General features: G+C 35.4%; 2 protein-coding genes across 4 annotated transcripts; one reads left to right on the top strand and one right to left on the bottom strand.

Annotated features, from left to right (window-relative positions):
- Positions 1–2,551: 2,551 nt before the first annotated feature.
- On the top strand, positions 2,552–6,507 carry LOC111474390. Of its 3 annotated transcripts, none has more exons than XM_023119497.1 (15): positions 2,552–2,928; positions 3,244–3,351; positions 3,853–3,912; positions 4,020–4,121; positions 4,313–4,396; positions 4,479–4,597; positions 4,682–4,783; positions 4,906–5,022; positions 5,111–5,176; positions 5,260–5,326; positions 5,456–5,509; positions 5,596–5,685; positions 5,796–5,855; positions 5,974–6,000; positions 6,096–6,507. In XM_023119497.1, the coding sequence occupies exons 1-15, from the start codon at positions 2,908–2,910 to the stop codon at positions 6,189–6,191; spliced, it is 1,173 nt and encodes a 390-aa protein (XP_022975265.1). In that variant the 5' UTR covers positions 2,552–2,907; the 3' UTR covers positions 6,192–6,507. The 3 variants fall into 3 exon arrangements, with proteins under 3 accessions (XP_022975265.1, XP_022975264.1, XP_022975263.1); XM_023119496.1 differs by having other exon boundaries at positions 3,238–3,351; positions 5,114–5,176; XM_023119495.1 differs by having other exon boundaries at positions 3,238–3,351.
- A 53-nt stretch (positions 6,508–6,560) lies between these two features.
- On the bottom strand, positions 6,561–7,938 carry LOC111474392 (annexin D8-like). The gene is made up of 4 exons (XM_023119498.1): positions 7,426–7,938; positions 7,028–7,246; positions 6,872–6,961; positions 6,561–6,807 (listed from the first exon to the last, which is right to left on the bottom strand). Exons 1-4 carry the CDS (start codon positions 7,936–7,938, stop codon positions 6,598–6,600), a joined length of 1,032 nt encoding a protein of 343 aa, XP_022975266.1. The 3' UTR covers positions 6,561–6,597.
- Positions 7,939–10,337: the final 2,399 nt, after the last annotated feature.

The following is a 10,337-nucleotide window of genomic DNA, read 5'->3' as shown; positions in this document are numbered from 1 at the left end:
AGTTTGAAACAACGTCCAAGACTTCATGTGTTCCAAGCAATGTAGTTTGAACTCGCATCTAAGGCATGCCCTGCGATACAGTCTGAAAAATCTATGCCCAAGACTTCATGCGTTCCAAGCCGCATAGTTTGAAAACCTACATCCAAGACTTCTTACATTCCAAGCGATGTATTTTGATCCTGCATCCAGGGTTTGCCCTGTGATACAACCTGGATACCTAGTTTGAAAACCTTCATATGTTCCAAGCGACATAGTTTGAATACTTACGTTCAAGGCTTTGTATGTTTCAAGTAGCGTAGTCTGAAAACCTGCATCCATGGCTTGCCCTGTGATGCAATCTGAATACCTATGCCCAAGGCTTCATACGTTCCAAGCGGCATAGTCTGAATACTTACACTCAAAGCTTCATACGTTCCAAGCAACTAGTCCTTAGTTCTCCATCTTCAACACTATATAATTTCTGAAAGCATAAGTCGTATTATGCATACTTAAGCTCTGCATAACTTAGTAACATACATGAGTCATTGAGAATGACATGAAGTCATAATGAGTTCTTTAGATAATTCTAGAAGATTCTTGAGTTTTGGAAAGAATTACTTGAGGTAATCCCCTTGAAACGTTTTTTAGGCCCTAACTTAGTTTAGGTTTAAAAACTTGCTCTAATCAATTTAGAATTTCGAACTATGTCCTTAGGAATAGACCTTGTAAGAAGTAAGAAGTCATTTGGGGATGTTTAGATCTTGAAATACCTTAAAAGGTCTTTAGAGGCATTTTGATCATTTTACCACCTAATTCTTGGTTTCGCCTCATGTTCCAATAGCTTTTAAACTTCATCATGTCATCAATCATCATAAGATAGGACGTACTACAAAATTTCATAGCATTTTGAGATCATTTAGATCGAAGGTAAGTTACCTTAGGGGCATTATGGTTATTTTCCATCATTATTTGGTTTAGCTATTAACTTTGTCCAATGCCCACCAAATTTCATATATAATCTTAACCTGTTATAGTATGCTTCGCATTAAAATTTAATGGGTAGCAAAGTTCATTTAGTGGGTCATTTTAACGTTACTTTAAGTCTCGAGAAATTCAATCGATTCAAGGTCTTAACTCACGGTTTTTCGTGTCTTCTTTCTATTCCCTTAATTCATACTTGACATAGGGTATATATTGAAATCCAAGCGACTCCTACAAGTATTTCTTAAGAAAAGCCCAAAATGCTTACTTACCTCGTCGTTGACGTTCGGGACCTTCAGTATTCAAATTACTTAATTTTCTTTCACGAATTCCTTAGAGTGTCTAGTTTCTATAACCATAAAGTTTTTCATGAGAAATGGTATGGAGGAGGGTTAAAATTGAGAAAACTTAAGGGAGGGTCGAGTTTTGGGTTAACATGGTCGGTTCAACGACCATGTCATCGTCTTCTTCCTCTGGAAGGAAGAAGATGGCCGCGACCAACATTGCCGCCGCTTGAAAACAATTCTCCATAGCTCCATTCACAATGTTTCTTCCCTCGATTTCATCATGAAATTTAATGGTGTTGCAGGGATTGATTTCGTATTTTCTCGTGGATTGCAGCCTAAATTATTCTTGTAACACCCCTAATTTTCTTACCCTAAATTATTAGTGACTTCACTGCATACATGCTTTGAAGACATACGCAAAAATTCATATTAAATAGTTTTAAAATAAGAAGAAAAAAAAAAAACATAATTTTTTAACTTAAAACAAAATAGATTTAATTTGAAAGGTTAAAATTAATATTTAATATATTAGATATATTAAATAAATTAAAAAATATATTTAATTTAAAGTGTTGAAATTAATATTTAATATTTATTAATTTGTCGTATAATATTTATTCACTCAACACTACTCTTCAATTTACATGATTTTTTTTAAAAGAAAAATAAAAGTAATGGTTAAATTAATGTTGAATTTATTTAAAAGAGTTTGAACATTAAAACTTCACCAACACAAATAAAAACATTAAAATTCATGAAATTAAGTTCAAAAACTAAACTTAGAATATTAAAAATTTAAAACCAAAATGGAATAAATCCAAATCTTTTAATTTGAGTTAATTAAAAGTACATCCTAAAATAATTTTGCAATGATTAATTTGAGTTAATCCAAATCTCTTGCATTTAAATTTTAATTTTATGATATAAAAAATGAAATTTGAAACGGTGAAATTAAATATTTTGATTGATCTAACAAATATTTTAGAATATCTTATAAAAATAATTTTAATAATTTAAAAATTACTCCCAAATATGCGGAAGAATAATTTTGGAGATTTTAGCTTCGATTATGCAACTGGCATATCTAATTAAACCAATTTAAAAAGAAATAAATAAGGGGCAATAATAACGCACGCCTCCCACGACGACAAAACATTCATGTTCTTACAATTAATAATTAAAAAACAAAACTTATAATAATACTAATTATTAATGTTATAATAATAATAATCCCAAAAAAAAAAAAAGAGAGAGAGACAAAATAAAATTGTCGTTGTTCTATTTCTGATTCTCTGTGCTAATTTCAGCCCTCCAAACTCCATTGATACTCATCTTGTTGCACCTTCTCAACTGGGTCTCTGTTCTTCCTTTTTGCTTCCATCAGGGACCCCATTACAGTCCCTTTTGTAAAATCAAACCTCTCTTTTACTCTGATTAAAGTCAATAGACATTGATTTTCTTCCATTTTTTTTATGGAATTGTTGCTCTGTTTCTGTTCAACATCTTTCCCCTTTCTTAAACTTCCTCATATTCCTTCCTCTCCCTCTCAACATTCATGAAATTCACCTTCCCAAACCCAAATAGATTTAGAACTTAAACAAAATTAGAATCGCCATTTTGTGTTCTTTCTTGACCGCATGCCCCACGATTTTCGAGCAAAATGATGAAGGCCCTAGCTTCTGTAATCTCTCTGACCTCTTTCTGTGCTAGTTTTAGTGTTTATTCTGGTGTAACCCATTTGGATTATGTGTGTTTATGTTGCTCTCATTTGATGTTTCTTTTTTTCTTGTGTGTGTTCTGTGGAGGTTTATGATCGTGAGGCTTTTCTTTTGAACTTTGAAATTGTATTTTCTGGGTTGCGATTATTTGCCACAAACAGAGTGAAATTGACTGTTATATTCATTTTTCAGAATAGCTTTCTTACTGTTTTGATCTTTCAAATGGGTCCTTGTTGGTTTGGTCTCTTTGATTCTGATATCAGTTCATTAAGTTTCAGAATATTATACTACCAGAGTCAAAGAATAGATTGCGCCTCTGTACTTTCTTCGTCGCCGTTATCCTTGGTGCAGGAGTCTATTTCATTGCAAGTGAATTCATTACAAAGGTAGAAATTGAAGCATATCTTATCAAAGTTCTTATAGCTTCCTGTTCTATGGTTATTACTGTTTGATGATGAAAGTCCCACGTTGGCTAATTTAGGGAATAATCATGAGTTTATAATCAAAGAATACTCTCTCTCCATTGGTGTGAGGCCTTTTGGGGAAACCCAAAGTAAAGCCATGAGAGCTTATGCTCAAAGTGGACAATATCATATCATTGTGGATAGTCGTGTTCATCTAAAAATAACAATATCTTGGAGGTTAATGGGTTCGTGTTGGCCCTTGATTTCTTGCTGGTTAATTAAATGTTCGAATTAAGGCCAGTTTCATTCAAACCTCACAACCCTTACAAGGAAGCTTATGATCTTTATGACTTGTTCAACTCCTTCCACTTGATAGCATGAACTTCTAGCCTTTCTCTCGTTAGTTCATCGATGAAATTGTTTCTTATAAAGAAAATTTAAAGACTGAAATGAGTCATTGATGGATATTTGACAAACTTGCAGGAAATCTTTAGATGGGAGGTGTTTTATTCCGCTCGAAATGTAATATCCAGCAGGTGCAAGGTTCGTCTAGTCTAACCATGTGTTGTTTTATGGTTTCTCATTGAGTTTTGTTCGTGTTTGTTTGATACGTTTTCTTAATCTCCTTTCTATTGTGTCGTCTTATGTAGAATCAATGCAGGCTTCCCGGGAGTGAGTTTTTGCCGGAAGGAATCGTTAGTAAAACATCTAACTTTGAATTGCAGCCTCTATGGGGGTCGACTTTAAACAATGTAAGTAATGTGAAGATCGAAATGAGCTTTTCTTATTCGATATCTGATTTATTATCAGAAGAATCGAAATTATAAATCTCAATTTCCATTATTTTTCAGTGATAAATAATCCAACTTGGTTATTGTTTGAGGAGAAAGCTGATGGTCTATTATGCATCGTCCTTAACGAGTGTCAATAATATGTGTGCTAGAAAACGCCGAAGGATTCGAAGAACTTGTTATCTATGGCTGTTGGAATCAAACAGAGACACGTAGTGTCAAAAATTGTTGAAAAGGTTAGGATTTGATCACCTTATCCTTTACTACATTCTTTTTAGTGATTCGATTGTTTGTTATTACGCAATTTTTCGTTTGCAGTTCCCTCGAGATGATTTTGATGTGATGCTTTTTCATTATGATGGTGTTGTGGATGAATGGAGGGATTTTTCATGGAGTTCTCGTGCAGTACACGTCTCGTCTCTGAATCAAACTAAATGGTAGTGTTTATTCATATATATTAGCTGTCTATTTTACCCGTTAAATTGGAGATATACTTGGAATTAAACGGTGTCATGGCGTAGGTGGTTTGCAAAGCGATTCTTGCATCCAGATATAGTTTCGGAGTATAATTACATATTTCTTTGGGACGAGGACCTCGGTGTTGAAAATTTTGACCCAAAACGGTAGGTGTGGTTTACTTTTCGTTATTGCGAAATTCACGGTAATCTCTTTCCAATGTTTGATATTTGAATTTGATATCCACATCTATGTGTTGATGTCTTTTCTTCGTCTAAAACTATTTCAGATACATATCAATCCTTAAGGAGGAGGGGCTTGAGATATCACAACCAGCTCTTGATCCGGTTAAGTCCAAGGTGCACCAGGCTCTTACTGCACGTAAAACTGGCTCGAAAGTTCACAGGTCAGTTTTACACCAGCTCGAAAGTTCGAAAGTTCACAGCTCTTGATCCGGTAATGTTGACCAATTTTCTTAATTGTTTTTAAAACAGAAGGTTTTACAACTCCAAAGGCTCTGCACGGTGTGATGCTAATAGCACGGGTCCTCCATGCACGGGGTAAAAATTTACTGCAACAAAATAGGTTTTTCAAAATTTTCTACTGGTGTTACCTCAGATAAATATTTCAAAATTTCATGTAGATGGGTAGAAATGATGGCTCCTGTGTTCTCAAGAGCAGCATGGAGATGCACGTGGTATATGATTCAGGTAAATCAATAGGAATCCTATTGGAACGATATCATTTTTCTCGTGAACGAGTTCAAAACGTCCTGCTTGAACGTCACTACTAATATTCAAAAGCTTAAACCTATTTTTGTTTTTCCCTTTGCTTTACAGAATGACTTGATCCATGCATGGGGCTTGGACAGACAACTTGGCTATTGTGCACAAGTAATTTCCACACTTTATCATTACTTTTACTACGCTTGGAAGCTACCGTTTTCTTGTAGCGTTTGTGAATATGGATTCTCTTCTAGGGTGACAGAACACAGAAAGTCGGTGTCGTCGATGCAGAATACATAGTTCATTTAGGTCTGCCTACGCTCGGTGCCTCCAACCGCAATGTGGTATGCCATGCTTGTTCTGATGCAATCTCTTCAAACTTTCATTACCAATTTTCACTAAGATGGCATTAGATTATCCAAAACGACGCCAAACGACCCTCACATTTATGCAGCTGAATGCCGATGCTCCAGCTCGTTTGCAGAAAAAAGAATTGTCAAACTTCAACGAATCGGTTTGTGTGCTGAAAATATTTCGTCAACTTTTATGTTCTTTATTCTTCAGCTAAGTGATTAACCAAGAATCACTTGAACTTATGTCAAACTCCCCTCAAGCCTTTCCATTTTTTGCAGGAACCCAAAGTTGATAATAGAGTTAAAGTAAGTCATGGACAATCCATCCAAGTAGTTTATGTTTTTTTTTGGCTTGATGATTAAATTTGATTCATTGGAGGTTTCCATTGTATCATGTGTAGGTGAGGATTCAATCTTCATTAGAAATGCAGATTTTCAAAGAACGATGGACGAACGCTGCAAAGGAGGATAGATGTTGGATTGACCCGTATCGATAATTACCGACGTTCACGAATGCGATTACAATTGTTTTATATTCATTTTTATGAAATAAAACTGGGAAATGAAGGTGTTCTAGTCTTCATTAACAGAGCGCAGCGTACATCTTATACCCAACAGATTCAAATCACCACAACGAGTCTCTTCATTTTTTCTTACTGTATAAAAGTTCACGTCTTGTTCTTGTCTTTTTTTTTTTTTTTTCGGGTTGTAAATACATTATAGTTTTGAAAATGTGAGGTGTTTGTAAAATTTTAAATTTAAGTAGCATTTTGTTGGTTGTAATTTAAGTTTTAATCTATTTTCGTCTACGTATTTGAATGTGAATGTGAATGTGATCGATCTTGATATCTAATATTCCAAAGCCATTGAATCAAAATAACACTATTTGGTTGTATGGTATAATCAGTAGGTTGTTTTAATAGCCAACGCAACAAGAAAATCTCTATAATCTTCACAAAAAATACTCTCATGTATTGCTCCTCTTAATTGAATCCCATATTTCCCTTTAAAAGCCCTTTGAATTTCATCCAAATCAACCTCAGCTCTGCTCACCAATACTCTCCTCAATGCTCCATTATCATTTTCTTCACCCTTTATGCTTTTGTAAACCACCTGATTCATTCAACCATATTCAAATACAAATCTTTTCAAAATAAAATGATTATTGTGTGTATACCTTGGCGTAATACTTTGGAGGATTACATATACACTTGACGATGGTACGCAGGACGTTCTCGAATTCTCCGCAATTTCGTAACTTGAGAGCCTGCAAGAGTATAGCTCAAACGATATGATATGCGAAAATAGTTGATTACGTAAAATTTTTTAATACCTTGGTGAAGTTATGTCCAAATATGTGTTGGTAGCATGAAAAAGTAAGCTTTAGCTGTGGAATGCTTCTTTTAGTGAGCATTTCAAGAACAGCTTCTTCTTCTATGGCTGCTAAACTGTCCTTTACTGTTTCATACAGCCTTCTAGCATCACACTTTGCAATATGTTGGCTAACATCTGCGTTATGGGCTTTGTGTGAGGCAGCCAATGCTACAAGAATCTGTTGCAAATTTATGTCAATTTTGTATACACACGAAAAAAAAAATTCGAACTTGTAATGGCTTAGGCTCACCGTTAGCCGATATTATCCTCTTTGAGCTTTTCCAACCAAAGAGGAGAACGAAAGGGAAAGCCTAAAGAAGACGATATCTATTGGCGGTGAGCCTGAGCTAACTTTACCTTTTGGTATGAGTGGGGAGGGTCTATGTTGATGATATCTTGTTCCAATTTGTTTTGATATCTTGCTTGATAAGATTGTTTAATGAGAAAGATTTGACTTGATTTTCTCCCCACAAATATTTCAATAAGAGCCTTGTAATTAGTGTCTCCTTGTTCGAGTGCTTCCCGTGCGAGAACCGCGTCGCGTTCATGAGGATCAAGCATCCACAACGACAAAGCTTGAGGTACTAACTCTTTCACATTGGTTGTCCCTAGTCTTTCCACCAACTCTTCCCCATAGATTGCCTTGTAAATCTTCCTCATTTGCTGTCTTTCCATCAGGTTTCGAGTGGCGAGAACTCGAACGAGATTATTGCTTCTACGATCCCAGGAATCGTGAATTTCAATACAATCTTTTTCGAGATCGGTGTTGATCGACATATTTCGCAGTTGGATAGCGAAAGAGAGGCATTGAGTGGCATATATAGGGAAGAGAAGCAAAGGGAAAGTGAGTTGGTTTCTTATGTGTACCATTGGATTATGAGTGTGTTTGAAAGAAGAAAAGAAGGAAGTTTCTGCGCCTTTTCTTATGTCTTTTGAAGAAAGCAGTGATGTTAAAAGTTTGTGGCATGTGAGTGAGAGAGCTTTGTTTTGTAGCTAATGGTTGTTGGGTTTCCCAGTAGATACTCAGTATTCAACCCTTTTTTCACATCTTTTCTTCAACTCTCTCCTACTTTTTCCACCCTTTCCCCTTTCTTCTCATTTTACTTACAACTCGACTATTAATTTTGTATTTAATAGATCTGTATTATAGAAATGAGATTTAAATTTATGAACTCTAAACTTTCGATTGATAGCTAATATATTCGAAAATATTTGGACATATAGCGTTATAAAGTTTTAGATTAATGGATTAAGAGTAAGTCTCTTGAACGTGTTTCAATGACATAAAACTTCTTCAACAAGATCTGATGCTTCTTCCTAGCTTTTACTTCATATGGTTTGAAATCTTTTTTTTTTTTTTTTTTACTATAACTCGAACATAAGATCAAGGCCTATGAGAGTCTCTTAAAATTCTCAATTTTCCCTAGAGAAGAAAGTATTATTTCCGGAGAGTCATATATTTAAATATGTAATAAATTAAGTATCTTAATTAAATTATTTTTAAATATCATAAAATAATAAAAACTTGCAGGTGTTTTTACTATTAACAAAATGATACAAGTTTCAAGAAAGCGACATTAAAATAAAATTTAAAAGTAACATTCGATCTAGGGGTCCTTCCTACAACTATATGGCTCTATACGCTCTCGTTAATGAATTCTTACTATCGATCTATCAAACAAGTATAAAAATATTCAATAAGTAGTTGACTTAGCCAATTCCATGACTTGAGTTCTTTCTAGCCCTGTGAGGTAAGTCACCCATAGAGATTTATTGCGGTTTTCTACGTGCACCTAGCCTCTCAATTCCTACTCTCCATGGTCCATATAGCCATCACACTTCCTCCACATAAGTTGAAATGTCCTCTTTATCTTTGGCTTTAGGGTGAGTCTAACATGTATAGAGGAGTCTCTACTTGTTACAAGTAACTTCAAAGTCTCCCTCTATAACTTCATACATGTCAACTACTAAGTGCTAGCCAGAAGTTCCATAGATTCCTAACAAGCTCCTCATTCTCATGTCATTCTAGGCTCTTAGATGGTGCAAGATAGACTCTCCACTAAACACAACCAGAACTCCCTTAGTAGTACCCTCTAATGTACCACATTCTCTAAGTGGGTGGCTTCATATTCCTATATGCTAAGCAAATTCTCACCAGTGATGCAAGTTTACGGTTAGGAGTTGCAACCTAGTTATCCTTACATAGTACTAGAGAGTAAGGTGCAACATCTTCTTAGCAATAGCTCGATGGCTTTAGCATGATGCAATCTTTCCTTTGGTTCACTTCAATACCGAGGTAGTACGTGAGTAACCCAAGATCAGCCATCTCAAATTCTTTCATCATTTGTTGCTTGAACTCTTTAATGCCTTCCACACATATACTAATGATGATCATGTCATCAATGTACACGCCAACTATAAGTGTTTCAACTCCATTATTTCTTGTATATATTGCTTGTTCTTGCAAGCCCTTAATGAAACTTAAACTCTTTAATAATTTGTACACTTTGGGCAACATACACTTCTTCTTGGAGGTCACCAATTGGGGACAATGATTTGACGTTCAGTGGTGGACCTCCCACTGGTGTTGGGTTGTGAGGGCGATAATCAACCAAACATTGTTGAGTCTAGCAAAAAGCGCGAAGAACTCCTTATTGTTGCACATATCCCTTTGCCATGAGTGTTGTTTTGTGCTTGATAACATTTTTATCACTATTTTTCTTCAGCTTAAACACCCACTTCAAATTGATGGGCTTGTGTCTGTGCGGTAAGTCAGTGAGTGGCCACTTCTTGTTCTTCTTAATGACTTCAAGCTCCTTTTGCATGGCCTCCTACCATGTCGTCTCAATAGCTACCTCACGGTAGGTTATCAACTCCTCGGTCGTGCACAACACTAATTTGTGGAGATCTAATTCTTCTTCATGTGTATCTACATAAATTTCAGAGATAAAACAAAAATTCTTTGGTTCACCATCTTTGGATCCTCCTATGCTTTCACTTGAGGAATAAATTAATTAACTCTACTTTGCTGCCTTCTCCCATCATTTGACCAAGCACTCTCGCAACTATGTTATTGATGCCCAGTATTGCTTCCTCAACGCGCCTTAGGCTTCTTCCTCATTTTTCTTAGCTAACTCGTAACAAATGCCTTACACACAACTTTCTTCATGTGCTAAGCACTCTCACACAAAACCCAATCTTACATACTCCTAGTCAACTCATCTCGAGCTTGTTGTAATTACTCACAAGTGTGATCTTTGTGTCGTGCC

Source organism: Cucurbita maxima, unplaced genomic scaffold (assembly GCF_002738345.1).
Source record: "Cucurbita maxima cultivar Rimu unplaced genomic scaffold, Cmax_1.0 Cma_Scf00344, whole genome shotgun sequence".
NCBI classification, from domain to species: Eukaryota; Viridiplantae; Streptophyta; class Magnoliopsida; order Cucurbitales; family Cucurbitaceae; genus Cucurbita; species Cucurbita maxima.
This window is presented reverse-complemented; position numbering and strand designations above follow the sequence as displayed.

Excerpts from the sequence above, each read along its gene's own strand:
- LOC111474392 (XM_023119498.1), bottom strand. The coding sequence starts at position 7,938 with ATGGTACACATAAGAAACCAACTCACTTTCCCTTTGCTTCTCTTCCCT. Across the intron at positions 7,247-7,425 it reads CTCCCCACTCATACCAAAAG|ATTCTTGTAGCATTGGCTGC; the intron begins GTAAAGTTAGCT and ends AATTTGCAACAG. Across the intron at positions 6,808-6,871 it reads CTCCAAAGTATTACGCCAAG|GTGGTTTACAAAAGCATAAA; the intron begins GTATACACACAA and ends TGAATGAATCAG.
- LOC111474390 (XM_023119495.1), top strand. The coding sequence starts at position 2,908 with ATGATGAAGGCCCTAGCTTCT. Across the intron at positions 4,598-4,681 it reads TCTCTGAATCAAACTAAATG|GTGGTTTGCAAAGCGATTCT; the intron begins GTAGTGTTTATT and ends GTCATGGCGTAG. Across the intron at positions 5,327-5,455 it reads GCACGTGGTATATGATTCAG|AATGACTTGATCCATGCATG; the intron begins GTAAATCAATAG and ends TTTGCTTTACAG.